Source organism: Bufo gargarizans, unplaced genomic scaffold (genome assembly GCF_014858855.1).
Source record: "Bufo gargarizans isolate SCDJY-AF-19 unplaced genomic scaffold, ASM1485885v1 original_scaffold_1168_pilon, whole genome shotgun sequence".
Classification (NCBI taxonomy): domain Eukaryota; kingdom Metazoa; phylum Chordata; class Amphibia; order Anura; family Bufonidae; genus Bufo; species Bufo gargarizans.
Window position 1 is genome coordinate 162040 of NW_025334264.1, and position 16578 is coordinate 178617.

At 45.3% G+C, this 16578-nt stretch overlaps 1 protein-coding gene across 1 annotated transcript; it reads left to right on the top strand.

Annotated features, from left to right (window-relative positions):
- The first annotated feature begins 10196 nt into the window (after nucleotides 1-10196).
- On the top strand, nucleotides 10197-15137 carry LOC122923095 (zona pellucida sperm-binding protein 3-like). Its single transcript, XM_044273823.1, has 8 exons — nucleotides 10197-10688; nucleotides 11387-11505; nucleotides 12631-12734; nucleotides 12805-12982; nucleotides 13057-13177; nucleotides 14486-14577; nucleotides 14691-14824; nucleotides 14908-15137. Exons 1-8 carry the CDS (start codon nucleotides 10197-10199, stop codon nucleotides 15135-15137), a joined length of 1470 nt encoding a protein of 489 aa, XP_044129758.1.
- Nucleotides 15138-16578: the final 1441 nt, after the last annotated feature.

Genomic DNA, 16578 nt, shown 5'->3' on the forward strand with positions numbered 1-16578 from the left:
GGCTATGATATTACTTAATTCCCTTAGGATACGGGGTATATGCCATCTGGTCCTGGCGATTTGTCTGTTTTAATATTTTTAAGTCGCTGATGTACTTCTTCCTGGGTCAGACAGGACACTTTTAATGGAGAATTTATTTCAACATTTAGCATGTCATCTGACATTTTATTTTCCTCTCTGCGACTTCCTCCTCATTGCTCTGTAGATGGCCGACACCTTCAGATTTATACTTTTTACCATTTATATAATTTAAAAACATTTTAAGGTTAGTTTTGCTCTCTTTGGCAATTAATCTCTTAGTCTCTAGTTTGGCGGCTTTTATTAGTTTTTTACATATTCTATTTTTTTTTCAGTGCTTCCTCACTACCCTCCTGTTTCAGTGATTTTAACGCTTTCTTTTTGTCATTTATTGCTTTCTTTACAGTTCTATTTATCCACATTGGCTTATTTTTGTTCCCTAACCATTTATTTCTATAAGGTATGTACCTCTTACAATTAGATTTCAGGATGCTTTTAAAAATATCCCATTTTGTGGCGGTATCTTTATTTTTGAGGACTTTGTCCCAGTTAGTTAGGCCTATGGCCTCTCTTAGTTGGCTAAATTTAGCTTTTTTGAAGTTTGGTATTTTTGTTCCTCCCTGTAGAAACGCTCGTTTGAAGGATAATTGGAAGGGTTTTACTTTATGGTCATTATTTCCTAGGTGTCCCCCAACCTCTTGTTCTGTCAGGTCTATTCGTTAATACTAAGTCCAGTATGGCCGTCCCTCTAGTCGGGTCCTGAACCAGTTGGGAGAGGTAATTGTCTTTGGTTATTGCCAAGAACCTGTTTCCTGTATGAGATGTACAGGTTTTAGTTTCCCAGTCTATATCTGGGTAGTTGACGTCCCCCATAATAACCACCTCATTATGATTTGCCGCCTCGTCTATCTCATTTAGTAGTAGATTTTCTGTGGACTCTGGTATATTAGGTGGTTTATAGTAAACTCCTATTAGTAATTTATTATTATTTTTGCCTCCATGTATCTCTACCCACAGTGACTCCACATGTTCATGTCCCTCACTTATATCTTCACGGAGTGTGGGCTTTAGACCGGACTTTACATAAAGGCAGACCCTCCCCCTCTCCGGTTTTGACGATCCTTTCTAAACAGACTGTAAACTTGTACATTAACCGCTCAGTCATAGCTATCATCCAGCCATGTCTCAGTTATTCCCACTATGTCATACTCCTCCTCACACATCACTAATTCCAGTTCCCCAGTTTTATTAGTCAGGTTTCTGGCATTAGTATACATACAATTAAGAGGTTTATGTATATTTTTTACCCTACACCTTTCCTTCTGAACTGTTCTAGTCCCTCCTTCCATTCCTCCCCCAGTCTCACTACCTTGCCCCCGGTCTCTATCTGCACTATCTTTCCATGCTATAACGTAATTACCCTCCCCACAGTCCCTAGTTTAAACACTTCTCCAACCTTCTAGCCATCTTCTCCCCCAACACAGCTGCCCCTTCCCCATTGAGGTGCAGCCCGTCCCTAAGATAGAGCCTGTAGCCGATAGAAAAATCGGCCCAGTTCTCCAGGAACCCAAACCCCTCCTTCCTACACCAGTTCTTGAGCCACTTGTTAACCTCCCTTAATCTCCCGCTGCCTTTCTTGTGTGGCTCGTGGTACAGGCAGTATTTTGGAAAACACTACCTTTGTGGTCCTTGCCCTAAGCTTTTGACCTAAATCCCTAAAATAATTTTTAAGGACTCTCCACCTTCCTCTAACTTGATCATTGGTTCCGATATGGACCATGACCGCTGGATCTTCTCCAGCCCCTCCCAGTCATCTGACAACCCAAGCTACAGTTTAGTGAATCTAGGCTGGAATGGATTATTCCAGCTTAGCTCCCCCTCTGTGAGAGAGGTGGACAGTTCCCACATCCAGCAGCATGGGTGGAGAAGGAAGTTAGTGTGAGTGTAGCTCCCCACTGCTAGGGGTAGGGTGTGTGTGAGGCGAACCCCTGGATAGGGAAGACAGCAAGGACTGGTCTAAGCTGAGACTTGGCCATATACCCAGTCTGAGTACCTTCAGCTCAGCTGGATAAAGAAAGCAGAAAATTACAGACAACCTCCAGAGTTCCAGGAAGAAAGTGTCCCCTGAGAATTTATCTGAGAGATAAGTCCAGAGATCTAGGAGAAGCCATATCCTCCTCAGCTAGTCTGTCCCTGTGACGGACTGAACTGTCACTGGGGCTGCTGGAAAAGCCTGAGGGCCAGCCTCCTTCCTACAGACTATGGACCAAGAACTATGGAGACCCCCTCAGACCTTTTGGGGTTACAAGGAACTAGGAACCCTTATACATGTGTGGAGTTTATATGCCACATATTTCCTATTGACCACTAAAGGTGCAGGGTGTGAATCCAGCAACACAAAAAGGGTTAACTCTGCACTGAGACTCCCACTGATTGTGTTAGTGATGGGATTAAGATAGCTGACTCTAGGAGTAGCCGACTCCAGTGTAGATGAGTAGATCCCCCGATGATACAATCAGGAGATAATCCCAGCACATGTGTCTCCTCTCTCCCTATTCATTCATTAGGAAGGGGGTGAAGATGACCGTTTGCATGTTGTTCATGGTTGATTGATTTATGTTGCTAGATTTCTTGAACTGTATATATACTGAGTTGGTCTTCAATAAAGTGAGTTCCTGTTTTACCGTCAACATAGAGCCTCATCTCTTGTGTGGGGGTAACAGCTATATTTACTCTGGGGATTGCTATTAGTATTATACTCTCCTGGGATTGCAACACGGTTCTACCCACTGAAAGCTGGATCCTGGTCTTGGGCCCAGGGTGAGTAGAAGACGGCGAGATCCCAACCAAGCTGTGGCGGTTTGTGAGGTCTGCAGTGCTTACGGTGTCAAGTGGAGTGCTTGGAACCCTCGTGAAGCAAAAGGAGCATCCATCAACTGAGGTACCCAGTCGGGGTGCTAGGAGATCCGTTACAGTCCCCACACAGCAGAAGTTACAGATAAGTGCAGACGCTAACCCTGCCATAGTTACAGAGCTACCAAGCAGACAGTTTTATCCTGAAAGCTCTAAATTTAATGCAGAAGTACTCATTCCTGCCAATGATCGCCAGAACCTGCTGGGACCAAGAGACCAAAGCTGTATACTGCTTGGATGCAAGTTACTTCAAGTAAAGAAACATTTGAACTTCATCTAAAGCTCTGGACATCATTTGTTCTGCAAAGTTCCTCTATTACTCCTACTATCACTACACTCAAATTTATTGCAAGTGAGCCAGGAGCCCCGCCGTACCCAGGTAGGAGACACCATGACACAATTATCACCTCCCTGTAGAGACAGTAAAGGCCATTACACCGCTCTGGCAATCCTAATCTGGGACTTGCGTTATAACACCTTTGAAGGGCCCTGGGATAGTACCCTGCACATGCTGCAATTGGCGCCACGACAAATACCGTAACCTGGCCATTGCACTTCTCGCTGTTTACTGCAGGCCCAGTGTCGTCACGACTAGTATCACTGGCCTGGGCGCGGCTAAGCTCCATTCAAGTGAACAGTGCTTAGCCCCGCTCAGGCCAGTGATACTAGTCGCGACGTCACTGGGCCTGCGGTAAACAGCGAGAAGGCAGCTGCGCTACTGCCAGCGCCGCATCCTTCTCAAACAGCTGATCGGCAGGGGTCCTGGGTTTCGTACCCCCGGCGATCAGATGCTGAGGATCTATCCAGAGGATAGATCATCAGTTTAAAAAAACTGCAGAACCCCTTTAATACTGAGGCACAGTAACTGTATCGCTAACAGAACGGATTAACTATGAATGACTGCGCTGTGATGCACACGGTGATACATCATCCCTGCGCTCTCGCTACACTCTCCCTGCGCTCTACCTACACTCTCCCTGCACTCTTCCTGCGCTCTCCCTACACTCTCCCTGCTCTCTCCCTGCGCTCTCCCTACACTCTCCCTACACTCTCCCTGCACTCTTCCTGCGCTCTCCCTACACTCTCCCTGCTCTCTCCCTGCTCTCTCCCTACACTCTCACTGCACTCTCCCTACACTCTCCCTGCTCTCTCCCTGCGCTCTCCCTGCACTCTCTCTGCACTCTCCCTCTCCAATATTGTTCATTAAAACTGTATGCAACAATGCTTGCCACGGAGACCGCACGGGATGAGGGTTTTAGGCGTTGTGCTGCCCGGTTTTGAGACACAGCACAACGCTTCAGTTTTGTCCCCATTTATTGTCAATGAGGGCAAAACTGAACAAACCGGAACATAGTGTACCAGAATGCATTCCGTTCCAGTTTGTTGCGTTCGCATGCCAGACACAAAATGGCTGCAAGCAGCGTTTTTGTGTGCGGCAGAGAAATCTGAGCAAGCCGGATCCGGCACCAAAAATTATGTAAGTCAATGGTGCCGTATCTGTTTTTTTTACAGACACGAAAAAACTTAATCCGGCGCCTGACACCGGATCTGGTTTCTCAATTTCCAATATGATACGACCGGATCCATTCTGAACGGATGCATTTTGCTGTGGTCTTGAGATCCCCTGCCGGACGTCAAAAACTCAGATATGAAAGTAGCCTTATAGGGCTGTGACATCACAGGGGATGGCTGCACGGTATTATGGGTGATGTTCCTGGGATTGTCTCCCCTACAATGTCTTTCATTTTCTAACACATGCAGCCACCATTTTAGTTAAGCTGCTATGTTACCATGAAGGGGACTGGTCAGTCGGGAGCTCGCTCATCTGTTCACGGCTTTGGTGACTTTACCCTTTGTGTTATCTTTTGTACGTATACATTTTATCATCGCTTAGTAAACTTTTTATGCACCTAAAGCCTCATTCACACATCCGTGTCCGTACTCACATCCGTGAAGAGGTGGTCAGTGATGCCTCCGTGAAGATGTAGTAGCGGGTTCAATGACAGGGATTTGCGATAGCGCCGCCCCCCCCTCCGTCATTGTACCCCTCAGATGTCGCATTCATTCATGATCGCGGCATCTGAGTGTAATTTCACACAGTTTTTAACAATAAAAAATTAGATCAAGCTTACCGCCGCCATCTAGCTTGAAGATCTCGGCAGAAATCTGGCTGGCGTGATTAAGTAATCTCGCGCCGCTTGGGATTTCGTCCGAGATCTTCAAGTAAGATGGAGGCGGGCAAGCTGTCGCGAGCAAATGGAGCCGGTAAGTTAGATTTTTTTTGTTTTTTAGACAATTTCAGGTTAAATCGTTTCGCTGACACGAAGCATAAGGAAATTCACATTCTAGGTGAATCGAATTTATCCTGAAATTCGCATTGAATTCTACTTCGTGGGATTCGATTCGCTCATCTCTAGTCCGTGTGTCAGTTTGTTCATTGCTGTCCGTGTGTCATCCGTGTCTCACTGACATAGCACAGCTGAAAAATTATTTTCCAAACATCTCTTCCTAGTGACCCATGAAACACGGATGGCATCTGGGGCACATCCGTGGTTTTCACAGACCCAGACTAATGGGCGTGATGGATCCGTGACATAATACAGCAGGCGTCCGTGCTAAAAACACTGATGTGTGAATACAGACATTAAACTGAAGGGGGGACGTGCGCTGGAGAACAGGTACAGCACACGGACATGGAACACTGACATGTGACTGAGGCTTAAGTCACGTTAAAAGGGCTTTCCAAGACGTTAACACTGATGACTGGGGTCGGGCGAAACTTTGTTTAAATACTGTACAGAGACCCGTATGTATGGGCTGCACGGAGGGGAAAGTCGCTAAGTCCGACGTCTCGTGAGGCATTTTTTAGGTCCAGGCTCCACAGTGCAGCACAATATACTGCCCCAGCAGAACCAGATACCACAGTGCAGCACAATATACTGCCCCAGCACAACCAGATACCACAGTGCAGCACAATATACTGCCCCAGCAGAACCAAATACCACAGTGCAGCACAATATACTGCCCCAGCAGAACCAGATACCACAGTGCAGCACAATATACTGCCCCAGCAGAACCAGATACCACAGTGCAGCACAATATCCTGCCCCAACAGAACCAAATACCACAGTGCAGCACAATATACTGCCCCAGCAGAACCAAATACCACAGTGCAGCACAATATACTGCCCAGCACAACCAGATACCACAGTGCAGCACAATATACTGCCCCAGCAGAACCAAATACCACAGTGCAGCACAATATACTGCCCCAGCAGAACCAGATACCACAGTGCAGCACAATATACTGCCCAGTCAGAACCAAATACCACAGTGCAGCACAATATACTGCCCCAGCAGAACCAAATACCACAGTGCAGCACAATACTGCCCAGAAAGCAAATAGCCCACAGTGCAGCACAATCTACTGCCCCAGCATACCAAATACCCAGTGCAGCACAATATAGCTGCCCCAGCAGAACCAAATACCACAGTGCAGCACAATATACTGCCCCCGCAGAACCAAATACCACAGTGTAGCACAATATCCTGCCCCAGCAGAACCAGATACCACAGTGCAGCACAATATACTGCCCCAGCAGAACCAAATACCACAGTGCAGCACAATATACTGCCCCCGCAGAACCATATACCACAGTGCAGCACAATATACTGCCCCAGCAGAACCAGATACCACAGTGCAGCACAATATACTGCCCCAGCAGAACCAAATACCACAGTGCAGCACAATATACTGCCCCAGCAGAACCAAATACCACAGTGCAGCACAATATACTGCCCCAGCAGAACCAGATACCACAGTGCAGCACAATATACTGCCCCAGCAGAACCAGATACCACAGTGCAGCACAATATACTGCCCCGCAGAACCAAATACCACAGTGCAGGACAATATACAGCCCCAGCAGAACCAGATACCACAGTGCAGCACAATATACTGCCCCAGCAGAACCAGATACCACAGTGCAGCACAATATACTGCTACAGCAGAACCACATACCACAGTGCAGCACAATATACTGCCCCAGCAGAACCATATACCACAGTGCAGCACAATATACTGTCCCAGCAGAACCAAATACCACAGTGCAGCACAATATACTGCCCCAGCAGAGCCAAATACCACAGTGCAGCACAATATACTGCCCCCACAGAACCAAATACCACAGTGCAGCACAATATACTGCCCCAGCAGAACCAAATACCACAGTGCAGCACAATATACTGCCCCCGCAGAACCAAATACTACAGTGCAGCACAATATACTGCCCCAGCAGAACCAAATACCACAGTGCATCACAATATACTGCCCCAGCAGAACCAGATACCACAGTGCAGCACAATATACTGCCCCAGCAGAACCAAATACTACAGTGCAGCACAATATACTGCCCCAGCAGAACCAAATACCACAGTGCAGCACATTATACTGCCCCAGCAGAACCAGATACCACAGTGCAGCACAATATACTGCCCCAGCAGAACCGAATACCACAGTGCATCACAATATACTGCCCCAGCAGAACCAGATACCACAGTGCAGCACAATATACTGCCCCAGCAGAACCAGATACCACAGTGCAGCACAATATACTGCCCCAGCAGAACCATATACCACAGTGCAGCACAATATACTGCCCCAGCAGAACCAGATACCACAGTGCAGCACAAATACTGCCCCAGCAGAACCAGATACCACAGTGCAGCACAATATACTGCCCCAGCAGAACCAGGTACCACAGTGCAGCACAGTATACTGCCCCAGCAGAACCAAATACCACAGTGCAGCACAATATACTGCCCCAGCAGAACCAAATACCACAGTGCAGCACAATATACTGCCCCAGCAGAACCATATACCACAGTGCAGCACAATATACTCCCCCAGCAGAACCAGATACCACAGTGCAGCACAATATACTGCCCCAGCAGAACCATATACCACAGTGCAGCACAATATACTGCCCCAGCAGAACCAGATACCACAGTGCAGCACAATATACTGTCCCAGCAGAACCAAATACCACAGTGCAGCACAATATACTGCCCCAGCAGAACCAAATACCACAGTGCAGCACAATATACTGCCCCAGCAGAACCAAATACCACAGTGCAGCACAATATACTGCCCCAGCAGAACCACATACCACAGTGCAGCACAATATACTGCCCCAGCAGAACCATATACCACAGTGCAGCACAATATACTGCCCCAGCAGAACCAGATACCACAGTGCAGCACAATATACTGTCCCAGCAGAACCAAATACCACAGTGCAGCACAATATACTGCCCCAGCAGAACCAAATACCACAGTGCAGCACAATATACTGCCCCAGCAGAACCAAATACCACAGTGCAGCACAATATACTGCCCCAGCAGAACCAAATACCACAGTGCAGTTGGGGGTTTGGGGGGCCCCTTGGGCATCAGCCCACTGAGAGATTTTCCTGTAGGATCTATGGCCAGCCTGCCCCTGGATACATAACTGAGAAGAAATAGAGAATGGGGGTCATTTACTAGGACCAGCATTTTACGCCGGTCTTAGATGCCCCTCCTGCGCTGCTGTAAGACTTGTCTAATTTATGGAGAGTCGTGCACATGGCGAGAAAAACCGCTCCACTCCCCCAGGGTGCTGACACACGTTCACGCTTTTTGAGGCAGTTTTTTAATCCAAAACCAGGAGTTGAATGAAAAAAGTGGAGAAGTAGTATTTTTTCCTAAAGTTAGTAAAGTTGCTGGGATCCAGGTTCCCGTCCTGGTCTCTACGACTCTCAAATGTACATGGCGCAAAACCGCCAGTGCGAGAAAATAATGCAAAAACAGCATTGCAACGCCAGGGCAACTCATGACTTTTTAAAAGCCCAGTGTATTGCCTTATTCACACAGTCAGCGGGGCACATGTACTATCCTGTCTGCGCCTGTTTCCAGGAGGAAAAAAGCGGTTTCCGACAGTCTTATTTTTTAAGTCTCATTTACCAACTGATTCTGCGCCTGTTTAGGAGGCGCTTGCGCCTTGTTCATCTAGACGGGGAAAAAAGTCCTGCATGCAGTACTTTTGTTTCCGTCTAAAAAAACAGATCTCAAACCAGATTAAGGCTACATGCACACGACCGTATGCGTTTTGCAGTCTGCAATTTGCGGATCCGCAAACAAAAACGGATGACATCCATGTGCCATCCTTTCTTTTTTTACGGATCTATTGTAACAATGCCTAAAACGGACAAGAATAGGACATGTTCTATTTTTTTTGCGGGGCTACGGAACGGACATACTGATGTGGACAGCACACTGTGTGCTGTCTACATTTTTTGCGGACCCATTTAAATGAATGGGTCTGCATCCTATCCGCCAAAAAAACGGAACGGACGCGTAAACAAACAACGTTCCTGTGCATGTAGCCTAAAACTGATGCAACAGGATCTTTTTTTTTTTTTTTTTTTTTTACTGGATCCTGTTTTTTTCTCTCTCTTGTCTTCTGACGGATCAGAAGGACAGAAAGCTAAACAGTGATGTGAACCCTAAGGATTCATGCAAACAAACGTATTTTCTTTCCGCCTCCGTTCTATTTTTTTGCGGACCGTGTGCGGAACCATTCACTTAAATGGGTCCGCAAAAATTATGGAAGGTAATTTGTGTGCATTCTGTTTCCGTATTTATGTTCCGCTAAATTTGTGCATCTCCTATTATTGTCCGCAAATCACAGTCCAAGGTCCTATTCAAGTCAATGGGTCCGTAAAAATAACGGAACGCATATTGAACACATCTGCATGTCATCCGTATGTCATCCTTATTTTCTGAATCCATACTGTAGAAATGCTATGAAGACTGCTCATGAAGATTGCTCATGTGTTTGGTGATTAAGTTACTGTTTCCGTTTCCGATCCGCAAAAAACGGATTGCATACTTAAACCATACAGATATGTTTTGTGGAATGGAAGAAGACTTAAACCAGAGAGAGAAAAAAACAACTCAGATACCGAACAACGGATCCATGAAAAACGGACCACAAAACAACAACGTCCGTGTGCATGAGCCCTAAGGAATTAATACACTCAAGAAATGAACACAAATCCCTTATGAACTCCACCACTGGACTCTGCATTGCCATATCCTCATCAGGTATGGATGGTGTCCAGCTGAGTATAATGAAGGGTCAGGTGAAGTGATGACCATGTGATGGGTGAGGTATAAAGCTCTCCTACCGCCACCCCTTCCTGGTGTGACTTCTTCTGTAGTCAAGATGTTGTTTGGGATTAGGTGGAGTTGGTTGCTTGTGGTTCTCATCTATGGGTCAGGCTTTAGCAGTTCCTTGGTTAGACATCGGCGCCAGCCAGACACTCGGTGGAGGAATTATCAGCCTGGATGGGGATCTTCTAGAACTGTATCTGCAGTAGGTTCTCCTAGGGGAGATATTTTGTCTCCAGTTTCTGGAATTGGGTCTCTGAGAAGTTCTGGTCCTGTGTCTGGATGGGGCCGCATGTATCCTGGAGTAGGTTATCAGTCCCGACAGCTTACACAGCCCCCACCAATTATGCTGAACCCATCGTCCCCTGTCAGAGTGCAGTGTGCTGAGGACAGTATGGTGGTGACTGTAGAGAGAGACTTCTATGGTAATGGTAGGCTGGTGAATCCTTCAGACCTGGTCCTGGGGACCTGCACAGCTAGCTCTCAGGCTTCAGTTACTACTGTAGTCTTTCAAATTGCTCTTCAAGAATGTGGAAGCAACCTAGAGGTAAGTTGGTGGAGGACTAAAGGTCACTAATAGTAAACAGACAAATATGCACTGGGCAACAATTACTGTTTATCATGAAAACCCTTTTTAGGTCCTTTTCACTATATTGAAATGGTTGTGGATAGAGATGTGCAAATTTCATATTTTGAAATTTGTTTATGCTTTTACTGGTAAAAGGTGAATTGTGTTATGGATTCTTCTACCACGGACCCTAATGCAATTTTATTATGATGGAATACCTCTAAAGGCATTCAGTCACAGAATTGCGTTATAGTCCGTGGTAACGGAATCCATAACACAATTCACCTTTTACCAGTAAATAAAGCATGAACAAACTTCATACCCTAAAATTCGCACATCTCTTGTTGTGGACATAGATCTGGTTTATTTGAGGTACATTAACCCTTTCTACAGCTTGTGTCCAGGAATGTTGGCTAGTTTTAGCTGGTATACTATGGTGTTGTGATCTTCTGACGCAATAATGGACTTTCATAACACAATCTAACCAGTTGTCCGTGTCTGGCCTTGCAGTGTACTTGACCCTCTGCTTTGTCAACTTTCTTCTTGTATATCGTATAGGGTGGCCATTTCTTACAAAATTTTCCCACTGATTTGGTTGACTTTTTTTATTTATTTTTTTTATTTTGTTTGTGCTTTTGAGTGGAGACTAACCCTATTGTGGCTTTTTTATCTCCAAGATGACTTCAGATATACTTATCTACAAGATCAACTTGTCTTACAACCCCACCACCTCCCCCAATGTGCCCATCATCAGGTCCAATCCTGCAGTGGTTCCCATCTGGTGTTACTACCCACGGTAAGTCTGTACCAATAGTGGGCTCTATAGCTGAGTCTTCCAGTGGTGAAATGTCTTCCAGGACTCCCAAGTTAAGCTAGATGGTAGTTGTTGAATGTGGTCACATTGAGACCCAACCAGCCATAAGACAGTCCTGTCCTGATGGATCTGACTGGGACAGTCACAGCTTGATTCCACTTACATTATGAAGCAATGTTCTGTAGTATCAGTACTGTGATCTTTGGCCATGTAATGAGTATAGCAGCCGTACTGTCCATGTAGCCCCATCCTAATTATTGCATTAATAATCCTGCTCCTCTTCAAGGTTCATGCTGACTCTGAAAGGGATCTTGACAAACATTCCCCTCTTGCTCTGTTAATACTAGTGACAGGCTTTAAACTGTCTCCTCTCCTGGCATGTCTGTTTCACCATCTACTTACTCTCCATGTAGCTATTTTGGAGAACCTTTAACTGTTCCTGTTTTCTAATGGAAGTTAACAGTATGCCATAATGGTCTGAGTGTTCAGTTTTGGGGTGTCTGACACTAATTCTATAGGTGCTGCCAGTCACTATGCAGGGACACCCAGATTGGCTTTTATTGCAAACTGCTAGCAATTCAATAGTGGTTGGAATAATGGAGGGGAGGATTGTAACCCCCAAGATACTCCAGAAATGTTATGACCTGGGAATTGATTACTAAAACAAATGTCTGGGGAGGAGACGGGCCCTCTTTGAATAGGACCTGGCAGGAGGACTCAAGACCAAAAAAATAGATCAGCAACCATCAAACTCTTTGGTGTAAGTAGAGCAGGACTGGTTGGGGTGTTGTAACTTCAGTTAAAAGCGCTGGAACACCTTACATGGCTGGAACACCCCTAAGACCTCAATGCTATAAGTGTCAGCTTTGCTAATTTACCATATGGTTAACAAGATACTTACAAGTTTTAGTCAACCTCTCAAAGGGCTTGTCCACCATTACAACCATGGCTGCTTACTTCCCAAAATCACCCCTGCTGTCCATTGGCTCAGCTCTAGTGAATAGGGCTAAGCTGCGATGCCACCTGTGGACACATGGGATTATTATGAAAAGCTGCCATTTACTTGCAATCATGTACAGTTAATCTTTCATTTCTCTACTCTTCCAGATTTGGCAATGTAAGCAGCAATGCCATCAAGCCAACATGGGCTCCCTTCAGCACCACAGTGAGCTCAGAAGAAAGGTTGTCTTTCTCCTTGACTCTCATGACTGGTAAGACTCCTTCCAGTAGAGGGGGTGTATAGTCTCTTGTCTTGTACTAATAGCCTTATTTTGTCTGTAGAGGACTGGAGTGCTCCTCGTCAATCACTGGTCTACCAGCTTGGTGAGATCTTCTACATAGAGGCCTTTGTGGACATAAAGAACCACGTCCCGATGATGCTGTTTGTTGATAGCTGTGTTGCCACCCTTACTCCAGATGAGACCTCTAATCCTCACTATGACATTATTGCTTATAATGGGTGAGTTTATTTATATATATATTTTTTTTTTGTTAGTTCAAGGGCCTCATTACTGAAATAAATATCTCCTACAGGTGCTTGATTGATGGTATGCTAGAAGAATCCTCTTCAGCCTTTGGTTCTCCAAGACCTGAAGCAAATAAGCTTCAATTCACAGTTGATGCGTTCAGGTTCATTAACAGTGACCTTTCTATGGTAAGGACTAGAGATAGTAGTATGACCCTGAATGCCAAGCAATTAACTTTTTGTACCTGTCTTTAACATACTTGTTTTCACCCCACTAATTGGGGTTGAAAGCATACAACTGGCCACTGTTCTAACCTACACTTTCAACATTAGTCTGTTGCCAAAATTGGATGTTGCACACTGCTTACATGGCCCTGTAGCACAAGTGCCAGTGGTACCTTTGTTCTTTTGTGGTGACTTTCACCAGCTGAAATGATGATCAACCCATATGCGAATGAGGGCTCGTAGGTGCCCAGGCCGCTCTGCCTTTCACATTGCTTGTCCCGCCCTGTAAGTACTTTCACACTAGCGTTATTCTTTTCCGGCATTAAGTTCCGTTCTAGGGCTCAATACCAGAAAAGAACAGTTTTATGCTAATGCATTCTGAATGGAGAGCAATCCGTTCAGGGTGTCTCCAGTTCAGTCTTTTTGACTTATTAGGACTGAGATAATACTGCAGCATGCTGTGGTTTTTATCTCCATCCCAAATTCCAGAACACTTGCTGGAATGCCAGATCTGGTATTTCTTCCCATTGACATGCATTGATGCCAGATCCAGCCCTGAGTGTTCCGGCCAAACGGATCCGTCTTGTGGTCTGCACATGCTTAGACCACAAAACATGTGAGAAAATAATGCTTGACACCGGAGAGATGGATCCAGCATTTCAATGCATTTGGACTGATCAGGATCCTGTTCCGGCGATGGCACTGCCTGCCAGAACCTCCGGCCTGGGCATGCTTGCTGGTTTCACACTGCGCATGCGCACTTGATTTATCGATGCTGCTCTCCACAATGGGCATCAGTAACAAAACAGACTTACAGGGCAGGACAAGCAAGAGGTTGGAGTAGTAATATGGAAAAGGCAGTGGCCTGGGCACCTACATCACGAGCACAGCCCCTGGACACTTGCCAGCCCTCATCTGCATATGGATTAAATGTTTTTCGGCTGACAGTCTAACAAAGGAACCATCTGTACTTGTGCAAGAGTGCAAAGTAAGCAATGTGTAACGTCAAATTTAGGAAACAGACTCCCTTTAATGGAGGTAAATGTACTGGAATGTATATTCTCCTTTGATAACCTGATTAGAATGGTATTCTGCTTGACACTAATGTACATTAACTGTTTCAAATAAGAAACTCAAACTATTGAAACAGAATAACCCATATGGGAATCCTAATCCTTTCTAGTATTGGCCCTGAGGGTAAATTCTCCAGCTGTCCAAGATTATGCATGTAAGTTATTTTGCATGATATAAACTGTAATTGTGTTGTCTTAGATCTACATAACCTGCCACCTGAGAGCTGCTGACATCAACCAGACCCCTGGTCCAATGAACAAGGCCTGCTCCTACAACAAGGCTACCAGCAGGTAAAACCTTTCACATCTGAGTGTCTTCAGTTAGATGACTACACAACCCTGGATGGGGTCTTTGATATCAATGGATGTTCTCTCAATGGTTGACACTTTTCTTGCTCGTACAGTTGGTCACCTGTGGAAGGCCCCAGTGTGAACTGCCAGTGCTGCAACACTGGGAACTGTGCTACAGTTGGCAGCCGGAGAACAGCATGGGGCCCACAACCTGCCAGGTCAAGAGGAGTTGGGAAGAGAGATGTTGGTGAGTTCTTCATTCTAACGTCTCTTAAAGCTTCCATAAACGTGAAGGTATTTGAAAATGGGTGTTGCTAATTCTTCCACTAGGTTCTAATCTAGAGAAATACACTCTGGCCAGACTGGGCCCTCTACTAGTGACTGGATCTAAGCCTAACCAGGTCTCCAAAGAAGGAATTTCCCAAGCTTCCAGAATGGGTGTAGAAGAACCTCTGCAGTTGTGGGTGCTGGTGGCCATGGGCTCAATCACTTCAGTAGTTGTTGCTGTGACTCTTATTGTGGCTGCAAAATGTCTTCTGAAAAAACTGTCTCACAAATAGTCCAGAAATAAAAATGAGTAAAATGTTACTTACGTCTTTTTGTCTCAATCGATGTTACCATTGGTTGTATGAGATTGGCTTCATGTGACCCATAACTTCATGCATGGTCCAGCGAAACAGACCATCTCCTGGTGCTATATACATGAGTACTATAGGGCTATATGGAGGATTTTCTGTGGTTCACATGGAAGTACAGTACAGACCAAAAGTTTGGACACCTTCTCATTCAAAGAGTTTTCTTCATTTTCATGACTATGAAAATTGTAGATTCACACTGAAGGCATCAAAACTATGAATTAACACATGTGGAATTATATACATAACAAAGTGTGAAACAACTGGAAATATGTCATATTCTAGGTTCTTCATAGTAGCCACCTTTTGCTTTGATTACTGCTTTGCACACTCTTGGCATTCTCTTGATGAGCTTCAAGAGGTAGTCACCTGAAATGGTTTTCACTTCACAGGTGTGCCCTGTCAGGTTTAATGAGTGGGATTTCTTGCCTTATAAATGGGGTTGGGACCATCAGATGCGTTGTGGAGAAGTCAGGTGGATACACAGCTGATAGTCCTACTGAATAGACTGTTTGTTAGTTTTTTTTTTTTTTTTCTTGCCATACTACAAATTCTAAGTAAAGAAAAACAAGTGGTCATCATTACTTTAAGAAATGAAGGTCAGTCTGAAAACTTTGAAAGTGTCCCCAAGTGCAGTCACAAAAACCATCAAGAGCTACAGAGAAACTGGCTCACATGCAGACCGCCCCAGGAAAGGAAGACCAAGAGTCACCTCTGCTGCAGAGGATAAGTTCATCCGAGTCACCAGGCTCAGAAATTGCAGGTTAACAGCAGCTCAGATTAGAGACCTGGTCAATGCCACACACAGTTCTAGCAGCAGACACATCTCTAGAACATCTGTTAAGAGGAGACTGTGTGAATCAGGCCTTCCTGGTAGAATATCTGCTAGGAAACCACTGCTAAGGACAGGCAACACCTCCAGGCTGTGTAAGGGCTATTTGACCATGAAGGAGAGTGATGGGGTGCTGCGCCAGATGACCTGGCCTCCAGTCACCGGACTTGAACCCAATCGAGATGGTTTGGGGTGAGCTGGACCGCAGAGTGAAGGCCAAAGGGCCAACAAGTGCTAAGCATCTCTGGGAACTCCTTCAAGACTGTTGGAAGACCATTTCAGGTGACTACCTCTTGAAGCTCATCAAGAGAATGCCAAGAGTGTGGAAAGCAGTAATCAAAGCAAAAGGTGGCTACTTTGAAGAACCTAGAATAGGACATATTTTCAGTTGTTTCACACTTTTTTATGTATATAATTCCACACGTGTTAATTCATAGTTTTGATGCCTTCAGTGTGAATCTACAATTTTCATAGTCATGAAAATAAAGAAAACTCTTTGAGAAGGTGTGTCCAAACTTTTGGTCTGTACTGTGT